Below are 25,645 nucleotides of genomic sequence, written 5' to 3' on the forward strand. Positions count from 1 at the left end.
TCTGACATTAAAATGTCATATTAAATGCACATTAAAGTGGGCACTATTTTGGCTACGTGCATACTAGGTTGGTTTGTTTTTAAATATTGGTGCTAACTTCACTCTGGAATTATTTTAATGTAAGTATAATCGATTTCTCCACTGCTGCTGCCACTTTACGTGACACTGAAGATGCCATATTTCAATCATGTCTAGGGTGGAGGTGGGGGAAAAGGGTGAATTTTAAGGGTCGACAGACAGGAAAAGGGGCATCTGTGGCTTAAACAGGATGCTTCAACAATAATGCCTTATATTGTGAAAGAATGTAAGTACCTACCATCGGTTCTTGCTGGACTGTCTGTGGTAAGAGGGGAGAAGCCATGTTTACCTTTTATCCCTCAGAACTTTGGACAGTCAGCTTACACACATTGTGAACCAGCCTAAATCAAAACAAAACTTATCCTAGGTACTGGGAAAAAACTCGAAGACTATTCCTGATTTACAGCCAGTTAGCGGCATAATATCTAAATTGACAGGACAGTATGGCAAGCGGATGGATACCATTAGACAATTATTAAACATGCGTTTGTACGGCCTAAGAGCAGAAAAAAAATCTAAGCTGAATTTTTATACAAGTCTTTATTTACAACTTGTATGACAACTGTACACTTTCTGCAGCCTTGAAAACATTTTTGTACTTGAATGGGAAAATATAGTTTGACCAAATCTTAATTTTATTCTTCATATACATATACTATATGCATACATATAAACATATACATATAATTAATACCATAACAAGTTGGCAGTCATAAAATTAAAATGAATAAGTGATATCAAAAGGAAATACAATATAAGATTTCAAAAAATTAAAAATCTGTCTTCTGGTGATTTCTTGGACTTTACGTTTTTGCGATTTTGGTGAAAATTTCTCACTGAGGCTCTCTCACAAGTCATTTACCTCAGAAAAACAGTGAGAAAACCCACAAGTTTAACACAGAGTAAATGATTGGTAAACTTGGTAAACAGATGGAAAACTGCTTGGGTGCCATTTATGTACAATGTTGTAAAACTGTATTGATTCCATTTGTGAGGTGAGAGAGAAATTTAGAGTCCCACGTGGATTTCCTTTTTGGATTGTGACTAAGAATGAAATCATGAAATTACGAATTCAATAGTCAACCAGAAATAAGAACATACACAGCAATATCCTTTTTCCAAAGGCTAAACTGCAAGGTGGATAACTACAATGTCAAATATCAAACTAACAATTCACAGAACAATCAGTAATACTTAAGACATGAGTATAAGGCTTTAGAGCTGGAACTGTAACCAGTACAACTCCAACTCCAATGTACTAAGGTGTTTTCCAGCTCATCTGAAAAGTTTAAAAAATACTATAGGAAAAAAAAGCCTCTTTCTATCCCCAAATCTTTGATAGAATTTGTTAATCAAAATAAGGCAAATTATTAAATTAGATATGTTTGAATTTTACCATTCATTACACAACCAGAAATTGGGTGTTATAAATGGTGGGGCAATTGTCAAAACATGAAAACTGCAAAACAAGAGTAAACCTGGAAATTATCCTTCTGAGTACAAAGCTTTATGAATTACACATAATCTGTAAACAGCTAGTGACAGCAATGGCATTTCAGTGCATCTGAATTTTAAATAACTAAGGCTATTAAAAAAACCAAAAGCTTACTACTAAAAAAATGAAAAGCCCCCAAATGATTGATTGGCATTTGTGTACAGTCATTTCCTGTATTTATACTAGCATGTTCTTTCTTATTTCAAGCATATTGAAAATTTCCCTTAATGAGTAATATGAGTCTTTGTAGAACACACATTAAATTAGACCACCATGAAAAGAATAAAACAAACTCACATCACACCATTTACTCATCTGTACTTGAATAACAATAAGAATTTCATTATAGTTGCTTGGAATTTGATACTACTGGATCAAGTCTGCAGCTTGATTAAAAAATTTAAAAACGAAGAGGAAAGCATATGACTTCCTAACGGGATAGTTTTCACTAAGTACCAAGCTGACTCCAAAGAGTTACGATTAGTCTCTTATATTCGTTAAAAAATTCAAAGATGCATCTGTGTAGATCCTTTTAGTTATGTTATGCACTTAAGTAATAGGCCAAGTCAATTAATAAATCTTAAAAAAATGTTTCATTAAGTTACTGGAATAAAATCTTTGCTTCATACATGAAACTTAATTTGATTCATAATCTAAGTAATTAAGAGCAAGAAACTAGGAAGAAAATCAAAGAAACTATTTGGATCTTGATATACCTTTAAGGTAGAAGATGATCAAATGTGATTTTAGGGGCAGAAACAACAAAACTGTTGGCAACTCTCCTTAGATCTATACAGATTTAAAAGTAACAGAATAGAAAGATTTAAAGGTAACAGAACAGAAGAATATGATGTTTATCAACTTTTACTTGTAAGTAAGTTAAGCATTCATCAGTTTCTGCTGGATAAATGTTAGAAACTATGTATCATCAATTTTAAAAGACTACTTAAAAAAGGAAAAAACCTGAAGATACTAAGTTATGATTTATGAAGTTATTTAATAATATCACTTAAAAAGTAAAGTGCTAAGAATCTGTTTAAAAAATACATTGAAAACTAGTTTCAAAGAATGGGGTTTTGATTTTTCCAGGGTCTTTAAAAAGGGCTGGTATTAATTTTTATAAGAAAAATAGCTTTCTTTAATGATGCCGGTAAAATCCAAGAGCATCATAAGTCAACTGAATATCTTTATTTTGTCCTTATTCTCTCTTTGGGCACCACAGCACTGTCAAAAGCATTTTCTGCAAAGATGGAAATGTTCTATATCTGTGCTGTCCAAAATGGTAACACACTTTCCACGGGTGGCTTCTGAGCACTTGAAATGTGGCTGGGGGATTGGGGAACTGAATTCTTCACTTTACTTAATTTAAATCAGCACATGTGGCTGTGAACTGGCTAGTGGATTGGACAATGCAGGTCTAGAATCTATTCTTAACTAGATTAACAAGAAGCCAACGGATGCTAAAGACATTTAGAAGGTGACTTACCCACTTACCATTTCGTCCTTGTGTGTGAGTGTGACTGTGTGTGTGTGTGTACAGATGTGTTTCATTTTTATCGTTTTACTCGGGGAGGAGAAAAGCAGCTCTTCCCTCAAAGGTCAGAGTCTAGCCTTCTCTATTTGTGCTTCTCTCTTCTAGGTGACCTGCCCACAGCAAGCATACCAGCAGAGCGGGGGGTAATGCCGAAGAAAGCACTACAGAAACTCTTCACACCATAAAAGCATTTCTCTCATCCAGAAACGCAAAATAAAAAACTTTAAGAGAAAGTCCTTATGAGCAAATCTCCCTATTCTTTGGCAGCAATCATCTGTGTCAGTGTTTACATAACAACAAATATCTCACTCTCTTTTGACTAGGGTTGGAATACAGATATACTCAAGCAGAAGAGGAAGAGTCCTGACTCCTCGAAGCATCTCTCAAAAGCATCAGCTGAAAACTCTGCTATATTTGAACTTAAGAAAATGGCCAAGTTCATAAAGCATACGTTATAGTAGAACTCAGACTATTTTTGTAGCATCCTCTGCCCTTGTTAGTGTCTGCCTTTTCCCATCACCTCACCCCCACCATTTTCCAGATTCTTGGACTTCACAGCTCCTGGAACCTGGCTTTGTTTCTCCTGTGTTTGAGTACATGCAATGTTGAAGAAACTATGAAAGTGAAGGACAGTTTGCAGGTTTGTATTTTAGGAGACAGGTAAATGGAAGGTAAGAGCAGCTTCTGATTAACCAGAAGACTGTTTACTTTGTATTAATGCAACTTTTGTTTTCAACAAAAAGTTTTAAGTGTGTCTGCATTTGAGAGAACTTGGCTTCACGAGTACTAACTTATGAGTCTTATTAATGTGAAATATAAAATGTAATTCATGCCTAGTAGCCCCATCCCAGCTTCAAAGAGAGTTCTAGAATTAGAACTTCAGATCTGACTTTAAACATTTCAGGAACAGTACATAGCCTATTTATTTGGGCAATCTTTTACATTTTTCTTAGTGAGTGTTCAAAAATAAGGAAAAGAACCCCAGTGGAAAAGATGTACATAGAAAATGCCACAGAAAGATAGAAGGAAAATAATTATCTAATATTAGTAAAGTGCTGTGAATCTTGCAGTAAGGTATAAATAATACATAAGTGTGTAGAAGTAGTAAATAATATTAAGACATTCATCTCTAATGGTGACATCTATAAAATAATATTAAGACATTCATCTCTAATAGTGACATCTATAAAATAAACACACTATAGAATGTATATACAGTAATCACAGTCCATAGGTTGACAAATACACCGAGAATAAACATGAGTCCCTTTTATAAGTTTTACAGTATCAGTGCTAATCAAATTATTTTCCTTTGTCAATTTAGAGATCTCTAAGGCAACGGTGCCTGCGCAGAAGTCTCCCCCACACATTAAAGCCTCAGCATGCTTTGGTAATTTTCTTTTTCTCACTTTGAGATTGCTCTTCTCGTGATATTTAATTATTCTTTTAAGCTCTGAGTCAATATAATTTAGGATATTTGATAGCCCCATTGTCCTTAAATTTTGAGGCTACGGACACCTTTTCTGATGATTTCATCTGCAGACCCTAAACATCTAATACAGAGCCTGGCAGTAATGTATTAGGTATATAAAGCCTCTCCTTGAATACACACACACACACACACACACACACACACACACACACACATAAAGTCTACTCTTGTCTTCATTTTAAACAAAATTTTCTGTGGGGCTACTACGTATAATTAAGGGAGACATGGTTTGCAAACCAGACACAGCAGCGGACCTAGATAACTGCTAGGAAGTTGGTAGTGAGTTTCAGCCACCACAGATTTCTTCCCATCTCATCAGATCATCCTATCCTCATGGCTTTAAATCACTATCTTAGATTTAGTAATGGGTTGACGGTTTCAAAATGAAAATAGATGCTTTCCCCTCTACTCATAAACATGTACAGTTAATACTGTGTGCCCAGTTAATGTCCACTGAAGGGAAGGACAATTAGAATATAAATTACTTTTTGTCTACTCTTTTTTATTGAATGATCATGTAATAAAATCAGGAGATTTTATGTAAACTATCACTTTAGGAACATTTGTTAAGACAAGTATAGGTTTAATAGTGTTAGCACTTCTATCTGTTTGGATATTTGTTCAAAATTAGGCCTCTTCTTTTTCTGATAATCGATTCTACTCACTAGGAATGGATCTGCCTTGACAGCCTTTGGTTACTTTCCGATTTTTACATTCACTTATATACAGCATACAAACCTATCTCACAGAATATTACTGGAAAATGTTAGAAAGCAGAAAAATACTGAAGGGAGACGTAATTGCTGAAATAGAATTGTTAGGAAACATCCATAGACCACAACTGCTAAAACTCATATACTTGCCATAGTTAGCTTCGGGTCTCTTATTTCTCAAATAAACTAATGTCCCTTTCTCTATCATTTTAAGTGCAGTGTGAAGAATTCAAGCATACTTCAAGATAACATTAAATATAAGTTTTAAAGTTTTTATATTTATAAATACATGGGAATTGGATTGATACGTTGTTTAAAAACAAAATCATCAGTATGTATTTTCCAAGAACATAATCAGTGATTTAAAAGAGATGGATGTCATCATATTTGTGCTGTCCTTCATTTTATAAAAAGGGAGATAAATATTGATACTTCCATGATTTAGGGGGATGGGGAGGGGCCGAAATTAGCTGTGTCAGTAGCAAATTATTTTATGTTTTTTAGGCTTCTGAGAAAGAAACAGTATTTATTGCACAACTTTAGAACAATAAAATTATCTTGCTTAAATTGGACACTAAAATATTTTCAAATTTTTCCATAAAATAAACATACACCAATTATTATTTAAATATGCTTTATACAAAGTAAAAAACTGGATGACATACATTGAGAATGGCCTCCCTCATATAAAAACTTCATGATACAAAATATTAGAATCATTATAGTTACAAAGAATAAGCTCTGAAACTGCTTTCTAAATGTAGTGAAACTGGGTTGCACATCTACTAAAATAAGCTGCCATTTTGACAGTTGAGACTATAGGAGAAGAGATTATCATTATTGAACGGAAAAACCCTTTTAACATATAAAAAGGGAAAAATTTAAAAACATGCTAAAATAATTTTCAAAGATTCTGAGATCCCATCTTATTTTGTTCTGTACAGTCCTTCATACTCTGAAAGGGTAGGACTCCTACTCACCGTTAAGGAGTACAATTCTGCATCAGTTCGACAGCCATTTCTAGGCAAAGAGTCACTTTAATATAAGGATAAAAAGTCAAAACATGCTCCCATAGTTTAATGAACAGACAACAAGAAGCATGTTGTTATTTTGCCCCTAGCAAAAAGCAAGATGCCAAGCACCTTCCTCTCCCTTTAGGATCACAGGTTCTTATCCCAGTAGCTGTAAACTAACTAGGTGAACACTATCTGTGGGTTGTGGATGCTTTTTCAGATAAACCTCATGTGTTCCAACTAGGAAAAAGTGTAACACTCCTGGAGTCTGAGATCTGGACCACTGGAGATTAAATACAGGGAGTTAGGATAAATTCAAAAATTTAGAATTTTATTTCAAGAAAATTCTTGTATCAGAATAAAGATTTTCAAGTTTTCAACACGGTGTTATCTTTAAAAGATAAATGCTTGTCGGAGAGCAAGAGACACTACAAAATATTTCATATCATTAGATATGAATAAATAAAACTGCAGTTGAAAAGGAAGTGTGAGTAAAATAGCTCAAAAATAAAATTTTCTTCAACCTAAATTCCCCTTCCCCTCACAATCACTTACTGCTGGTTTGTTTGCACGGCACCAGGTTTCATGCCTTGCTAAAGACTGCTGATATATATGGGCTGGTGTTTCTGACTGGAAACATTTAGCTCAAGTTTGTACAGCTGAGCTTTTATCATACAGACAAAGCAGTAGGACCATAACAAAATAACAGCGGACAGTATTATCCTTATTATAATGAATCATCTCGTTAGCCAATTTTACCAGGCTGGGCCATCAAACAGAAATAATTCAATGCTGATCAATTTTAGAAAATGGAGCCTTTGTTTGGGGACTTCTTTTTCTTGGTTATTATGAAATAATCAGACAAATACTAAAAAAGGTATTATTGGGTTTTTGCAAGTTTTTTCAAGATATGTTCAGCAGTATTATTTACTCTATTTTTAAGATGCGGTAAACTATAATATTTGCTGGATTTTTTTTTCCCCATTACAAACTTCTTAAATACACACTGCAGAATATAAATTTCATGCTTTTGTAGTCTTTAGTTATTAACTCTGTATCTTCTCACCCTGGTTAGAGGGAAAACAGAAAATAAGCTTTTTGTTCACAAGAACTCAGACAGGGGGTGATGGCTCAACCCAACCTTAGCACAGTAACTCTGTGCTGACTCCACAGTGTGCCCAGCGTCATCGCCAGAGAAAGAGAAATTTAAAAATCCTGTCCAAAGCTGAGCAAAGGAAACGGGGTTCTCACTGGGACAGCAAAGTTCTATTCCTGATTTTTAAAAAAACATCACAGAATGTTTAGAAATAAAGTTTCTGTTATGGAACGAAAGCAATATACTAAAATTTAAAGATACTGTAAAGGTGAGTGAAACTTATGAACGTAAGCACCAAAATAATGGCATGCTGAAGAAAAATAAGACGGAAAACTTCCTTCTAAAAGCTTGGCACTTTCCTCTCCCATTTAGAGAAACATATCTGAGCAGGGGGTTGGGTAGGAGACCAGGACTGGGACAGTAAATAGAGAACTAAAATTAAAACCTCTCCTCTCATGGGATATAATCCATTAAACAAACAGCTCATGGACTCTGATTTTCATCTATCTTATTTTGCAGGTATATTTCCCAATAATTTTAATTTTACCAAGGTGAGTGTTCATGCCCTGTTTTAAAACTGTTGGATCCTTACTCTGATTTGTGAAATAAAGGGACGGGGAGGGGTGGAGGTGGGGGAGGGTTACCCATCTTAAATCATTTTTAATCTTTCACTGTCAAAACTTTCTGTGTTGATTAGGTCTGCTTGCCCTCCTGAAACCCCACGATGCATTCCACTCGCTGGTTCTCTCCATTACTACTAAGTCTTCCTGCTTTTCTTCTTACCAGGCAGAAGCACTCACACTGAGCTCAGACTTCTGTACTTAATGTAAAAAATTAGCACAATGCATGGAGTAATTTCTGTGTATATTCTAATACCTTTCTTCAAGTACGGTTTCTGAGGACAAATGAAAACACCTAAAATAGTCTTTAGGTCAATTTCTTATAAAAAAAGGAAATAAGGATTTAAAATCAAACACTGGAATATAGTTTCTGAAAATTCTTGATTATGTTTAGCTTGATTTAAAGTTACTCATTTGTATTTAATACACAAAACTAAATGAAACCTGAACTTCTAAATAGCACGTATATGAAATAAAATCTTCTTAATAGGTGACCTATCCAAAACCGAAAACAAACAAATAATCGACCTAATTTCAGTAAATTTTTGCTTTACTGGGCTATGGGCTATGGTGCAAGAAAAAGGCTGGAGGGGAACTTAAATATAATTTGGGGCCAATATGGAAAGTTAGGCAGAGACATTTCATGTTCAAATGAATGACATTTTGCATTTATATAGCACCTTATATAGTCAAAGTGCTTTACAATCATTATTACTTGACAGCCATTCATTAATGTAAATAAACATAGTTTATAATCTGTCAACAAATGTAAGCACTTTGGGGCAACCAAATACCCAAGAGAATCTACTCAGTAGCAAACTCTTAGACTAGTACATAGAATTAAGAAAAAATATGACAGCCACCTGTCATAACATCAGACACAAGAAGTCACTTATTGATCCTAACGACTGATACTAAGATGTTAAGTATTAGGAATTATTGAGAAATAGAAGGTTTTATGTTAAGGAATAAGTAAGACAAATGAGGTGCAAGTCAACAAGGAAATTACCCCAAAGGTAAGGCCACCTATGACTCATAAGTATATAGAAAATACATCTTTTATATACTTTTATATGTGGAGGGCAGTTGCAACGAAATGTCAGCCCATTGCTAGAATTTGATTCTCAGTTACTGTGATATTCCAAAAAAAGAAAAAAAATGAACACACTGCCTGATTTTTTTTCTTCTGTAAGTTTTCCCCAAGTAACCTAACCAGTGCATTCACTTCTGCCAGCAAATAAGATAGTAGGAAATAATGAAATTCTATTTATGTTTTAAAAATAGTTTCCAAATCTTTGGACAAATTTAATTTCCTATAAAACAATGTGAAGACTCAGTTCTTCCCTCTAAATAGTTCTATCAGGTGCCTTAAGTAAGATCTGATTAGCACCTCTGCCAATGTATTTATGTCTTTGCAAAAAGTGCACTTGCCAACCATTTTACATAGTAAGTATGCAAGTTATTTGAAGTGCATTTGGAAAACAATTGAAAACACAGATTAATACATCACAAAAAGATTAATTCCCTTTAAACAAAGACATTCTTAGAAAGCATGGTAACACAGAGGCACAATAAAGAATATAAATTGTATATCAATTATTGGCAGAAAACCTAATTCATTACAAAGCCTACACCATCGGGGAAAGGACATTTTCATACAAAGAAAAGTACTACACTAATATACAACACTTTTAATTGGGCATTTAAAAATTTTTTGGCACATTAAAAGGAACCAAAAGGACTACAAAATAAAGGACCAAGAAACTAAAACATTATAGATACAGAAGAGAGAAAGTCCTCAAATGAGAAACAACTAAATAGTAACATGAAATACAGACAAAATATAAGCTGGCTGAATTTCCTGAAATGTTATATGTAACAGAAGTATGCTTTGAATGCGGGGTGTTTTTTATTCTAATGGCAGGACTTGTCTACCTTGCTGTGGCTGGCTGGACGTGGCCCGGGTAAGACCTTCTCGTGCTGGTGGCTTGTCTCTGCCTCGCCAGGAATGACTGCCCCGAACCTGTACTAGCAAGTCTGTCTTCTGCCGCCTTTTTATGCAGAGTCATTCCCTACGTAACACGGAAAAAAAAGTAATCAGTGAAAAAATAATGGAACACCCTCTCACAAAAGAAAATTTCATCGCGCAGAATTTGTTACCTGACGACATAAGGCACAATTAGGAACGTTAACTCTGCTCATGATAGATTAAAATCTTAGAGACATTTAAGTTCCAACAATTAGGTACAAATCTTCTTTTGGAAAAATTAAGGTTTAATTTTCTGAATTTACAATAACCCAAACAATAGATTATAATAGAGATGGATCTTTGGAATACATTATCCATACTCAATCATACATTCTTCCTTTTCGAATCAAATGCATAAAGTGATTTTCCAAGAAAAAAAGGGCAGTTGATTGGTAGCAGTTGATTCACGTGGGGATATGGAAATCAGAGGGTTTAGTTAGAATAGAAAACCACAAAAGCACTTGTTTCTTAGGGTGGAAAGTCACACCAGGTATAATACATACCACCACGCTGCTTTTCTTCACAGGCAGACTTGTTAAGGGAAGTTCCTGACGGCTGGCCCACACAGCGGGCCCAAGGAGCGCAGGGGTCCTTCCCGAGGACTGGAGAAGAAGGCCTACCTGCTTAGTAGGGGGATGAGCCCACCTGCCGGGCCCAGGGCACCTGAACAGGAGGGAGAACCTGCGGCGCTCTCTAAACGCGGAGGAGTAAACAGTGAGGACCCTGAGTAGATCCGGAAAAAGGGGTTTCGGTTCTCATTTAATAAGCTAGCGAAGAACCCTGGCCAGAGAAGCAGGAAGAACTGGGAGCGGCAGCTTTGTCTCACCGGAGATTGGAAGCGAGATGACGGGAGCAAGCGGACGCCGACGCCGGCAACAGGGAAGGAGGAGAAACAGAGCCAGGAGAGAGGCGGGGCAGGCGCCAGAGGCGCTGGGCAAACCCGCACAGAAGGCAGAAGGCAAGACAAACCGCCAACTCCAGTCACCTCCAGGGAAACTGGGGTCATGGCTCTGCGTTTCAAACAGACCTCAATGCACAACATTCTCCACTTTCCCCATGAGAAAACCCAGCATGTGCTTTTTACTCAGTTTGGAATTAAAGCATTTAAGAATCTGAATAAAGTGGACAAATATCTATTGGTAATATCTGTTAATTTGGCTACATAAATTAACAATTATATTTTATTTAAAATATACCTTTTTAACTTTCACATTCTAAACAACTTTTTCAAATTCTAGACTCACCTTCAAGATCTCAGTATCCACCATGAGGCCATATTCCCTGAGACACTTAATACCTTTTCCCAGCACTTACCATCCTCACTTCCAGTTCGGTTGTGTGGGATGCAGAACTTTCTGAATGTATGTATGAAGCTGTTACCGGCTACCCTATCTAAACATAACTTGTGTGATCCTACTGGGAGTTATTCCTTCACTCTCTGCAGAGCTGAAAACTAGGATTCTTCTTTAGTACCATGTCACAGAATAAATCAGTTTTGTTCCATAAGATACACAATATGTGAAGTCATAAAAATCAATCAGGTATATGAAATCACTAATACAGACTGAGGGACAGAGCTCCCAGATTGCTAACATTAACCTTGAAGGAGGACGAAGAGGAAACAATGTGGGTGAAGTCAGGACTAGTTCCCAGAGACCTTCCTTAAATACATGTTTTTCTTATTTTTTACATTTTAATTTTCAATTAATCTATATTTGTTAACAGTAATGGTAATGTAAACCCAGTATGATTTCCTTTTTTGTTTTTTAAAATTGTGATAAAAATCTTAAATATGTAGTTTTAACCAAGGCAAATATAAATGTGGACATGTCATAAAATTGTATGAAATTTTGACAAAGTTCAAATCACATTATTAGGAGACCTGGGACACGAACCTTTCACACACAGTATCAATTATAACTGTAAAATGATATAATTTACAATTGTAATTGTAAAACGGTACTGTGCTAATAACACAACTACAGGGTCAGAGGGGTATGATGAAAGAAATCTGGTCCAACTTCCTATCTCAGGCAGCTAACGCTTTGAAAAGGCGGAGTGGTGTTTTTGGGAAGAAGAACAAAGCAGAAAAAGAAGAAAAGGTCTAAGAAAAAAAATATTGAAAAAAGTACAGCATTCTTCAAAATCCATAGCTCTTCATATCCAGAAAAGTCTTACTGAAGCCCAAAATGCTGATAAGCATTTATTTTCCCCTGCAATACGTTTAAGATTTTTTGTTGGAAAATTCAATTTCAAAACCTTCAGCTGTTCAGGGTCTAAGACCGTGAACATTTACCAAAACCTGAGAGACAGTTAACTATTTTCATTACAAGTACCGCTCCTGCAAAGGCACTGAAATAGTCCCACAAAACAAAAGCTACTGTATCTGTGTTTAGATATTATTAAAGTCCCTACCCCCCGAGAATAAAATGGTCCTGAGAGACAGAAATCTTTCTATCCTCTAGGACAGGGATAATGATGTGTCCACAATGTTCCAGCCCCGTTTACGGTGGTTCCTGTATCTGTTGTTTGACCCTAAGATCAGCATTAGGCTTTTGTTAGTGTGTGTTAGGACAGTAATTACATTTCAGATTCATTTGGTAGAATTACTTCTACAGTAAAGGGAATATAATAAATGATACATATTCACTGAATTTCGCAATATGTTTTGACGTGTTATTTTCTTACCATATTGTACCAGGCACTAACAATATATTTCTCCTCCATCTCTCTTTGACTCTTTGTTTTCTCATATTCTTTCTAAAAAGCAAGCACATGTAAGCATGTTAAGATGAAAAACAATTCAACATAAATAAAATACTCACAATAAACTATCTAAGTTCATGGGCACAATTGTACAGTCAGCTCTCTATATCCATGGGTTCCACATCCATGGATTCAACCAACCCCAGATCGAAAATAGTAAAAAGAAAAAAAAAAAAATCCAGAAAGTTCCAAAAACCAAAACTTGAATTTGCCACGCATAGGCAACTATTTCTTTTTTAAAGCATGGATATCTTTTTTTAAAAATTAATTAATTAATTATTTTTGGCTGCATTGGGTCTTTGTTGCTGTGCGCGGGCTTTCTCTAGTTGTGGCAAGCAGGGGCTACTCTTCATTGTGGAGCGCTGGCTTCTCATTGCGGTGGCTTCTCTTGTTGTGGAGCACGGGCTCTAGGCGTGCGGGCTGTAGAGTGCAGGCTCAGTAGTTGTGGTGCACGGGCTTAGTTGCTCTGCAGCATGTGGGACTCTTCCCAGACCAGGGCTCGAACCCGTGTCCCCTGCACTGGCAGGCGGATCCTTAACCACTGCGCCACCAGGGAAGTCCCCATAGGCAACTATTTACATAACATTTACATTGCATTAGGTATTATAAGTAATCTAGAGATGGTTTAAAGCACATGGACGATGGGCTTAGATTTTATGCAAATAACCACATTCACTACTTTCTACAAGGGACTTGTGCATCCATGGATTTTGGTAACTGTGCCTCGTGGATGTTGAGGGACCACTGTGCATAGCAAGGTTTCTAGAATCGAAAATAAAAAAATCAAATGTCTTATCGTATTACAGTAAACTACCTCCAATGAATGGAACTGCCGATCCCGTTCGTGGAGCTGATTTTTAAGAGCTTGTATTTCTGGTGCTGCTCCTTGATTTTGTTTAGGATCTAAAGTACGGATAACCTGCAAAAAGTAATAAAAGAAAAACTTTAAAAGTCTCAAACCCAAGGAGTGTAATATCTAAGGAAGCAGTCATTTAAAAAAAAGATAAACCTTATGAGACTCAAAAGTTATCTTTCGTGGACACTTTAAAATCTGAATGTATAAAATGATATTCAGTTGTTGCAATTTTTAATTATATAAAATTTTAAAATTATGTGAAAGAGTCAGTGATAAGAAGTAATTCTGGCTTAAAATTAATCACACTACAGCAGACACTACTGACAGCAATCTTCCCTTTTCCGTTCCTCTGACTTGGTTCAGGGGCCTCTGCCTCTGACCAGATATGCAAGGATGGGAGTGGGTCCCAGTGGTCCACAAGCCTGTCTCTGTGGTCCTTCTCCTCCTTTGCCAGACGCTGGGTTTACACACAGGCTGGTGACACAAATCTAGCTGGCCTACCAGAGGGCTTCTGGGAAGGGTCTTTGCTTTTTGGCTCAGCAGTTTTACTATCAAAAATGATCAACCCCATAGAAAACTTGAAAGAGCAGAACAATAAAAACCCATTTCCTTTAACCCGGATTGACCAACTGCAACACTGTCACCTTTGTCTCATGACACGTGACCCTCAAGCACTTCAACACGCATCTCCTTAGACTAAGGACATCCTCCCACATCATCTGTAAGAAAGTGAACCTCTCTATAAGTCATCACAATTCAGCCCAAATCCACATCATTTCCACAGATGTCCCCAATCCAGGACCGCTGCATTTGGCAGGGAGGTCCCTTTGGGCTCCTTTTACAGGAGAACAGCTTCTGGTGTTCCGTGATGCTCCAGTGCCTATTTCTGCTTTCATAATGTGGATTCTCATCCCAAAGTCTGGATTCATCTGATGCCTTCCTGAAGGTGTTACTTAACTTGTTCCAGTAACCTCCTTTTCCCTGGGAACTGGAGCTAGGCCAGAAGCCCTGAGCACTGCCAACAGCAAGGCTCATCTGGAGACAGAGGCGGGCCCTCCCGCCAGGCGCAGCGGATTTTGATAATTAGGGAAGGTGGAGCTGCCACTCATTTCCTACATAGAAAGGTGATTCCCTCTTGGTAACGTGTTAAGGGCTGCCACTCATTTCCTACATAGAAAGGTGATTCCCTCTTGGTAACGTGTTAAGTAACCTGGGGCGGGGGTGACCTGTTTTGATCACGGCCTCTTGCTCTTTTTGTCGAAAGACTCCTCGTGTCCTTCTGTGTGAGAGGTCACCGTTCAGGCACTGTATTTTGAAACATCAGCGAAACACAATGAGAAAGTGCAGTGAGAGGCCCGCAGACTCACACTTACACTTTTGGCTTTCTCTAAGTACTTTTTATATCTTTCTTCCATTTGCTTCATTTCCTCTTCTTTCTTCCGTAAAGCTTCTTGTAATTCTTCAATTTTTAAGGCTATCGGTGAGACAGTAAAAAATTAAAAATGTTTTAGACCTAACAACTTGAAAATATTTCAACTGACAAAATAGTAAACAGCTTTGAGAGACTGTTTTGTCTATACTTATATATAATTTTATTTTTTAAAATTCACAATTTTTTAAACAAAAAGCTTTTCTTAGAAATAAACAAAAACTACACTATAGAAGTGCACAAATTAAAAAGTATTCCTGGATGGCTGAAGGGATAAACAAAATATGGTCTATTTACACAAATAGTTGGTTATTCAGCCTCCATTCTGATACAGACTACAACATGGAGACATTATACTAAGTGAAAATGAAAGCCATTATGTAAGTGAAATAAGCTGGACACAAAAGGACAAATATTGTATGATTCCACTTATATGAATTACCTAGAAGAGTCAATTGCATAGGGACAGAAAGCAGAACAGAGGCTACCAGGGGCTGGGAAGAGGGGAGGAGGGGAGTGGTTAACAGGTAGAGAGTTTCAGTTTGGGAAGATGAAAACGTTCGGGAGATGGACAGTGGCTGTACAACAGTGTGAATGTACTTAACATGTCACTGAACTATACAATGGGCTGGCCAAAAAGTTCATTCAGGATTTTCATCGCATCTCACGGAAAAACCCGAATGAACTTTTTGGCCAACCCAATACTTAAAAATGGTTAAAATGGTCATTTTTATGTATATTTCACCACAATACTAAAAAAGTAAAAGTCTGTGTCCTGCTCCCACATCCACAGAGGAGAATTAATAAAGTCAAGCTACATATGGGTGTAAATATCAACCAAAGGAAAAGTCTGACTGACTTACACTGCAATGACACTGTGAAAAAAATTTCATAAAATATGCATTAGCATCCATACTTAAGGAAAAACTCACAACTAAATTAGAAATTTAAGAAATACTATAAAGATGATTATATGTGTTTGTGTGTGTGTGTGTGTGTGTGTGTGTGTGTGTGTTAACTCTTTCTGTGAACAGGGCAAATTCCTTAATTGCTAGAAAATATAATAGGGCTTATTTCTAAAAAAAACAAATTTTATTTAAACTCATCACTAGGGTTAACCAACTGAAAACTATGCTAATTGGGAAAACTCACAGCTGTTGTTAAATCTCGGCTCAAGGTCCTCGATGATGGCTCTCTTCTTCTGCAGCTCATTATTGGCCTCATGCAGCTTCTCTCTGTAACAAAATATATAACTCTTACCTACTACTGTTTTGCATTTTTTCACTTGAAATGAAAGATATAAATTCTTTCTTTATGGGATACACTAGCATAGAACACAAGTGCTATGAAACAAAGATGAAAAGACTAATCCAACATAAACATATTTTCTAAATGACTAAAAAACAGACAAAAATCTCAGAGTTTGAAATAGTAGTCATTCTTTTATATAAACCTGCCCAAGAGGTTAGAAATAACTTAATGATCTCTATTGTTTCTAGGAATAAGGATATTGTAAAAATTAAATTTAAAACTTTGCTGAGGTTTTATAATGCAAAACTCTTGTTGCAAAGAAACTGAAGCTCCTAAAATAAGACTAGAAAGAACGGTACATGCCAATAAAAAAGAATAAATTAATGGCACATGCACCCACGTGGAGAGATTTCATAGAATAATGTTGAATAAAGTCAGACACAAAAGGATAATACTATATGATTTTTTTTTTTTTTTTGCGATACGCGGGCCTCTCACCGCTGTGGCCTCTCCCGTTGCGGAGCACAAGCTCCTGACGCGCAGGCTCAGTGGCCATGGCTCACGGGCCCAGCCGCTCCACGGCATGTGGGATCCTCCCGGACCGGGGCACGAACCCGTGTCCCCTGCATCGGCAGGCGGACTTTCAACCACTGTGCCACCAGGGAAGCCCTATATGATTTTTTTTATATGAAGTTCAGAAAGTGGCAAAACTAACAAAGGGTGATAAGAGATCAGCAGTGGCTAGTCTGGGGATGTAATCAATTAATTAAAAGAGAGAACAAAGAATCCTGGTGTGTTGCTGGAAACATGCTATATATTGATCTGGGCTACCTGCCTATGTAGGAAAACACTCATCAAGCTGTAGACCTAAGAACTCAGGATTTGTATACTTTATTGTAAGGTATATTCCAATATAAAGGTAAAAGAATGAATGAACAGAAGTAAGTTTTTTTCTAGTATTTACATAATATGTGTAATTCTCTATACTATTTAGTGTGGCACTCTGTAATATAAGAGGTAAAAAAGGCTGCAAAAATTGGAAAATACAGAAAAACATCAAGAAAAAAATATTTTGTTATGTCTATTTCTGGTCTTTTCTATGCATAATACTTTAATAAATCTTTGTTGAGGGTATACACACACACACACACACACACACACAGCGACATATGTTACACAAAATAAATATATACACTTTAAATAAGAAAAACTAAGCCCAGTGAAGAAAAAGGTTAAGAAATAGAAATTATCCCAGAACCTTAAAAATCCCATGTGTTCCTATCTCTTTCCCAGTGGTAACCAAAATCAAGAATTTTAACCATTCTCATGATTTTTGTGATGGGCCTCTGTGTATATTCCCGAACACTACATTGCTTAATTTTGTCCTATTTTTACTTTACACATTAATTATACTGTATGTACTTTTCTGTGACCTCCATCTTTTACTTAACACTCTGTTCTTGAGATTCATTTATGTTCATGTGTTAGCCCTGGTTTATACCTTTTTATTGCTGTACAGTGTTCTATTGTTTGAATACATCTCAATCTATTTATCATTTTACAGTTGGTGATATTTGTATTGTTTCTGCTTTTCTGTGATTAAAAACAATGTTCTGGGCTTCCCTGGTGGCGCAGTGGTTGAGAATCCGCCTGCCAATGCAGGGGACATGGGTTCGTGCCCCGGTCCGGGAGGACCCCACATGCCGCGGAGCGGCTGGGCCCGTGAGCCATGGCCGCTGAGCCTGCGCGTCCGGAGCCTGCGCTCCCCAACGGGAGAGGCCACAACAGTGAGAGGCCAGCGTACCGCAAAAAAACAAAAACAAAAAACAACGTTCTTTCTTGTTAAAGACACAACTTGTGAGGATTGAAGTGTGTCCAGACATTACCCAGTGTTCTTGAGCTCCTATGTTGTTTCTACTTCTGGCCATGAAGGGATGGATAACTGTTACTGGACTTGCTCTCCTGCTAATAACAAGTAGGAAGCTGGGCAGACTATGTAAAACAACTGTTTCAGAAAGTGGACAATAGGCACTACAAGATTCTGATCCTCAGAGAAAGAAAACAAGAGCAGGAACCCCCATGATCTCTCTGGCTTTCTGTCTGCAGTCAGGAGGAGATCACAGGAAGGGTGTGCCCATCCCACGGAGCTGAGGACAAAGAGATTAGAACGTGGGGAGGCAGATGAGGCTAGAATTTTTGAAGCAGAGTAAGAGATGAAAGAGCTATGTAAGAAAAGATCACCATAAATTGGCATATGGGTGCACTTAAGTGTTTGGATTAATACTAAATTGCATGTTTCTAGGAATGGACACCACGAGGTTTTTCAAGGGACAACTACAGAAGAATGAAAAATTACTGGGGCGCTGAGAGGGAAAAAATCCCAAAAGTCCACACATTTGAGTTCCAACTAGTCAGAGTTGTGTTCTCACTGAAACTGAGACATTTGGTAGGGACCTCGAAATACAGAGCTTTTCAGCTGGGGACAATTTTGCCCTCTTGGGGCTGTCTAGAGATAATTTTGATTGTCACAACTTAGGAGGGTGTTATTGGCTTCTAGTGGGGAGAGGAAAGAGACACTGCTGAATATCCTACAATGCACACAACCACTGCCTATAACAACAACAAAAAATCATCAGAGGGAAATGAATAATAACTAAATAAACCACCTTATAGTCACTTTTTAAAAATAAATGTTTGAAACTGACAAAAAAAAAACCCCAAACCCCAATGTTCTTTCACACTTTCTTCTAAATGTCTCCTGGTAAACATGGACCACAGCATCTCTAGGAATCTAGGGTATACATAGAAACGTAGAATCAGTGGGTCACAGAATATATGCATGTTGCAGTTTACTAAATAAACTGATGTATATCCCTACCAGCAGTGGATAAGAGTTACCAGCACTCAACATCTCTGGCAATACTTAGTATGTCTGATTCTTAAATTTTACCAATTTGTTGTGTGTAAAATAGTCTTGTTGTAGTGTTAAATCTGCACGGTCATTCATCTTTTGAGATGTCTGTGGGCTCCGTGGTAGGTTGAATTGTGTCTCTGAAAAAGATATGGTGAGGTCCTAAACCCCAGAACCTGTGAATGTGACACTATCTGGAAATAGGGTCTTGGCAGATGTACTTAGTTAAGATGAGGTCATACTGGATCAGGGTGGGCCCTAATCCAATTACTGGTGTCCTTATAAGAAGGCCACGTGAAGATGGAGAGAGAGATTGCATCTATACACCAAGGAACACCAAGGGTTGCTGGCAGCCACCAGAAGCTAGCAGAGGGGTATGGAACAGATACTCCATTAGAACTTCTAGAAAGAACCAATCCTGCTGATACCCTGATTTCAGACTTCTAGCCTCAAAAACTGTTAGAGAATAAATTTCTGTTGTTTTTAGCCTTGCAGTTTGTGGTAATTTGTTACGGCAGCCACAGGAAACTAATACAGGCCTCATCTTCACTAATAAATTCTTTTTGATGAAGATTTTTACCATGTAAATGAACACAGAACAATGGTCAGACAGTAGTTTTATGAAACAACAGGTATTCTATTTTCTGCAATTAAGGGATAGGAAATGAAAAAAGGACAGAATTCAACACTAAATTCTCACTGCAGGTAACCTCACAGTGGCTGGAAGGTGACAGGTGCTTTTCTAGTATTTTAAGAACCTGCCCAGTGTTAGACTTGCCCTAGGAGTGTCTCACTTTCCTATATAGGAAAGGAAAGGAAAGGGGAAGGGAAGGAAAGGGGAAGAGAAGGGAAGGGAAGGGAAGGGAAGGGAAGGGAAAGGAAAGGAAGAAGGAAGGAAGGAAGGAAGGAAGGAAGGAAGGAAGGAAGGAAGGAAGGAATCAGGATAGCATGCAGCAAACTGCCAGACTACAGAATTCTTCCCAATGATCAGTAGGGTACCCAGGATGTCTGTTTACCACAGTCTAACCCTGTAACGCTCCACCAGGCTGGCAATCCACGGGCACCCACACTCAATGTCTGCAAGGACAGAGTTTTGCCAGAGGGTGACAGGAAGGGTTACAGCAGTTACTGGGCGCAAGAAAAATTACAAAACACTCCTAACATTGTCAACCTCAGATATGGAAGAAGATTTCTTCTTCATGAGAAAACAACTGGGATATTTAAAAATTTAATCTTTTAGATCAAAAAGTCATGGTCAGGTATGTTTGCAATTCAAGGAAATGTTTGAAAACCTGCTATTGATAAGCTTAATAATACTTTAAAACATTTACATAAAAAGGAAGCTTCGGCTGGCCAGACCCTAGAGCTGGAAAATTCAGCCCGCGGCCCGTTCCTGCATAGAAAGCTTGGTTGGGACAGTCACAGTTCTGGTTTACATACTGTCTGTGGCCGCTCTCGAACCTCAGAGGTAAGTGGTTGTGACACAGACCACTGTTTGCAAAGCCTAAAGCAACTACTCTGTTCCTTATAGAACACATTTCTGACCGCCGATCCAGAGGGTCCCACACTCCTAACTGGGATTGTTAAATACTATCGTGAAGATATAAAACCCTGGAATCTCACTTGAGAAAAGAGTTCTAACACAGTAATTGTTTTGATTTGAGGACCTGGGGTGAAGATGACCCTTTAGATACTATTAATGCCTCTTATAATCTTCTATACCTTCAGGGCCACCCATGCCACTGCCTAGATACTCTGTAACCACCAACACAAAACACTGATGTTTCACTGGACAATGTAACAATGAGCCTCAATAGCTTTTATACTTACAGATGTTCTTCAAGCTTCTTTTTTAGAAGAACTGACTGAAAATGGAAAATAAAATATAGTTTATTACTTAACATTTTAACTAATAAAAAAAAATTAAGAATACAGTAGTAAATAACTGAGTGAGCCCTCAGTAAGTTCTCTAGTCAAAGAGCTGAAAATACACAATGTACCCAAGTTTATTTCTCTTTGATAAGGCAGACAGCAGCCTATAAGTGATAACAACGATCAGTATAAAATACCCATAAACTGTATGTCTGAATTCTCTATTTACAGTCAGGGAAATGAATAAAAAAGCCTCTTATGTACAGACCTAATATTCCTGTATGCAATAGGCAAGTAGAACTCTAATAATAATAGACTGTCCCTAAGACACTTTTTACCTGCTATATTTTCCTTGCATCATGGGATCGACTTCTGTAAACACTTACTGAATTAATCAGAAGTTTCTGATATGCACAGGTTGCAAATAGTTTATGTGACAGGATAGGAACGTGACAGATGGGATATGCACAGCATTTAATATGCTGGAGAATGCAGCTTTGACTGGGTATTTAAAAAAAGAGTCTCCTGAGAAGGAGGAGATCAGAACTGACCTAAAATAAACAAAGAATAACGGCATTCCATACAGGACCACCAGGTTTCATAATTAAACTCAACGCTTGTAGGGTACACATTACTAGTGAGTTCTGTGAAACAGTTCACGTTGAGATAAATAGTTACATAATTAATTCAGCCAAACCCAAATAATACGGACTTAGGAAACAAACTGTCCAATCAGTCAAGAGCAGCACGGAGGGGAACATACCCGCCACACCGGGCTCTTCCACTTTCAGTCCCCTGACTTGATAGTGATTACTGTCATCGCTTATTCAAGCCCATTCTGACACAGCTCTGGACTATTCAAATGCACTTTTTTGCTGAGAATGTCAACTACAGCTAGGTTAGTGGACCACAATGTCCTCTACCACTGCTTCCCCCAAACATAGAGAAAGATGATAACCCTGTTGATTTTTTATTTTTTAATAAATTTATTTATTTTATTTATTTATTTTTGGCTGCGTTGGGTCTTCGTTGCTGCACGCGGGCTTCTCATTGCGGTGGCTTCTCTTGTTGAAGAGCATGGGCTCTAGGTGTGTGGGCTTCAGTAGTTGTGGCATGCAGGCTCAGCAGTTGTGGCACGCAGGCTCAATAGTTGTGGCTCGAGGGCTAAGAGCACATGCTCGGCGGCCATGGCTCACGGGCCTAGCCGCTCTGCGGCATGTGGGATCTTCCCGGACCGGGGCTCGAACCCATGTCCCCTGCACTGGCAGGTGGACTCTCAACCACTGCGCCACCAGGGAAGCCTCAACCCTGTTGACTTTTGATTACTGCTTGTTCCTTCTCCAGTACAGAGGGTAAAATGAAAATACTTTAAAAAACACCTTAGCTTTAATTGTGCATTTCTGTCTTGATTAGGCTCTAAGCAAAATTAATTTTTAAATCTGAGATAATATATAATAAAATGATTATGTAATGAGCAGTTAATATGCCAGGCACTCACTAAAGTTTGTCATGTGCACTGTCTCATGTCAACCTCACAACCGTGAGTAATACCAGCCCCATCTCATGGCTGAGGGAGGTGAGGCTGGGGAGATATCCAGGAGCTTTCCAGAGCAGATCCCAAGTTAAAACCCAGGCCTGCCAGACCCCGGAGTCTATGCACAGTCTTCACCTCCAGGGAAGCCTCTCCAGTGGAAGACTGTTACTCTCATAAAATGTGGCAGCAGGAGGCCAGACTGTGACAGCAAGCTAGCTTCAAAATACTTTATAAAAACAAACTAGTTATAACAATGGGGGTAGGAGTGGGATGGGAGAAAAAAGGAGCAGAGTTCCTTTTAGCCTGACCTGTTAGGTTTTTGATATCTTTTAAGCATCTTAATTGTAAAGGGCATAAACCTATAAGTAATATTGGTATATTCCTTTTGCATAAAACTCCTGTTAATTTAAAATTTCAACCACATCAACTATGATGGCAGATAATGTATAAATTAAAAAACTGTTCAATATATAGAAATGAATAGGAAGCCATACTTACAATAGCCTTGAGCAGAAACCATGCCAAGAGACAGAGAGGACATATTAGTATGAAGCAAACACAGCAGCCAATAGAAGGAACGATTTAGTAATTCATGAACAGAAGTAAAAGACACGCATTTTTTTTCAAAAATGTACATTTTTCTTTCTTCTATGGTCTCCTCATCCTGTCTTGTTCTTTGGAGTTTTATACACTGTGGCTAGCTCAAATTATCCATATGCCTGGATATAACAATGCTTTTCTGCTTCCATGCTAAAAATAAATGACATAAAAATAATAATAAAAATGTGCAAATCATGCTACTCTGACTTAAGGTCACATGAAAGGACTGTGCTTTTGATAACAGAAATGGGCAGAAATTACGTTGTTCTTTAGAGAGGATCAATTCCATTTGGCAGGTTGCTCTGTGCATTACATATTCCTGAGAAGCAACACTGTAGGTTGGGTGAAAAGAGAGGAGACAACAACATTGAACACCTGCTGTGGGAAGAACCACATGTCGTGGATCACACTCTTCTCCACATTATGCTGAGCCCACCTTCAGAATGAGGCAAGTTTCTATCTGAATCTTTACAGAGAAAACAGCTCTGAGAGAATTTTCAAGAATTTAGAGTAGCACATCTCATTAGCATCTGAGCAGTCAAATAAATTGACTAATTTATGCAAATAGTACTTTTAGGCCTGGGAACTCATTTCTGAAATATGGCCTCTTAAAGCAATGACACAGCATATTTAATTAGATTTGATAGCCACAATGATACCTAATCAGGCTATGTAAAAATTTTTTTTACAGAATAAATACCTTTCTGTATGTTTAAATATGAAAGTAAGAACAGCAAGTATAATGGTTATTATACTCTAACACTAAGGTTGAGTGGATACTGATGTTTCGCCACTTTTACTTCCTAGGATCTGCACACCCTTCCCCTCTCTACCATAACAAATCAACAGAAAGTCTCCTCAAAGTTTTCGAGACCAAAACGAAGTCTACATTTACCTCAGTTTAAGGGACCTAGTGATTTCACTGAACTAAGAAATGTTACCCGTTTTGACTCACTGCTAAGACCCTCTTAGTTTTACTAGTATTTTCATACACGAATGGTAGTTTTGCTTGTGATTTAGCATTCTGGATAAAGGCATGCTTGAAAGTAAACCGTGGTATTTCAAACTACTTCCATTTTAATAAGGGGATGATGTGGTTTAAATGTTGGTGAGAATTTTAGGAACTGGGAATCAATGTGGGGATCTAAGAAGAACCACCACCACATCAGAGGATAAATTACAGCCCGTCATCTCAGAGAGCACGCTGCCAACATAAGCCACATGGGTGCGTAAGAAACTCATAAAATTAGGTCACCAGGGAGCTTTTTATACCTCGCACTCTCAGGTTTTAAGTAATATGCTGTTTTGTTTTTACACCCTCTTACGTTACTAAGGCTGGACGGAACTAGATGTGTCTACAGTTTTGACGATGAGTGCCCCAAATGACTCTAACAATGAAAACAACCAAATAGGTTTATACTCAAAAGCCAGAGTTTACAGCCAATTACTCTGGCAAAAGGAAAAAAGTTACCAACTGACTGAAGCAATGATTAAACTTCAGTTGTTATCCCCTCTTCACACTAGTTTTGAGCCCTTTTACAGGTGCAGCTCTATTGTATACAGCTCATTAAACGTAAGGGATTTGCAAAACACGATTGATTTACGCCCGCGTCAGGGACTGACTACTATGAGCTGCCTCAGCTCACTGTGAGGAGCGGTGAGCACGCGGAGGTGGGGAGGACCCTGCTTCCGCCTCGGCACACTTACTCTTTTCTAGCTGAGTGCCCGCCAAGCAGGCAGGGCTAGGACAGGGGCAGAGTGCTAAGGGAATATTAAAATAGGGCAGTGCGCTTATATTTGAGAGAGAGAGAGAGAGCGCGTGCACGCAAGCGGGGGCAGGGGAGTGTGAGTGTGTGTGTGTGTGTGTGTGTGTGTGTGTGTGTGTGTGTATGTGCGTGTGTGTGTGCGAGTGTGTGTGTGTGTGTGTGGTGGGGGGGCAGTGGGAGAAAGGGATTCATAAACCTAGAGATGGTAGGATTTTAGAAATGGCATTATTTTCTTAAAAGCAATTTTACAACAAACATTGCTACTTGAACATGCTAAGTTTCTATCAGCATTTTTTTGTTTTTGATCAGAGGGAAAAACCTATACTCTGAATACTGAGGTGAGCACATGTAAAACATAAAACCCCACTTAATTCTTTAGCTGATAACTACAAGTGAACTTCTAATTCCCAGCAGGGTGAATCTGAAAGAGACAATAAAGTACTGTCTGGTCCTTTTTATAAGGAATGTTAGTAAAAGGAAAACACTGTTTCTTTTCTATAACCACTATAATTACAATTATTTTGATACAGACCATCAAATAAAAAATAAAAGTTATAGCTTTTCTTAACGTTATGAAACTGTTGGACCAT

General features: G+C 37.8%; 1 protein-coding gene across 1 annotated transcript in view; it reads right to left on the reverse strand.

The window, feature by feature from the left end:
* Positions 1-581: 581 nt before the first annotated feature.
* HOOK3 (hook microtubule tethering protein 3) overlaps positions 582-25,645 on the reverse strand; it is a 111,301-nt gene continuing 86,237 nt past the window's right edge. Inside the window, exons 17-22 of the mRNA XM_024131556.3 lie at positions 21,114-21,148; positions 16,274-16,356; positions 15,066-15,166; positions 13,651-13,755; positions 12,759-12,830; positions 582-10,113 (exon numbers count right to left, since the gene is read on the reverse strand). Coding sequence (XP_023987324.1) covers positions 9,973-10,113; positions 12,759-12,830; positions 13,651-13,755; positions 15,066-15,166; positions 16,274-16,356; positions 21,114-21,148 — 537 coding nt within the window. The 3' untranslated portion in view covers positions 582-9,972. The remainder of the gene's footprint in view (positions 10,114-12,758; positions 12,831-13,650; positions 13,756-15,065; positions 15,167-16,273; positions 16,357-21,113; positions 21,149-25,645) is intronic.

This window comes from Physeter macrocephalus, chromosome 20 (genome assembly GCF_002837175.3).
Source record: "Physeter macrocephalus isolate SW-GA chromosome 20, ASM283717v5, whole genome shotgun sequence".
Taxonomy (NCBI): Eukaryota; Metazoa; Chordata; class Mammalia; order Artiodactyla; family Physeteridae; genus Physeter; species Physeter macrocephalus.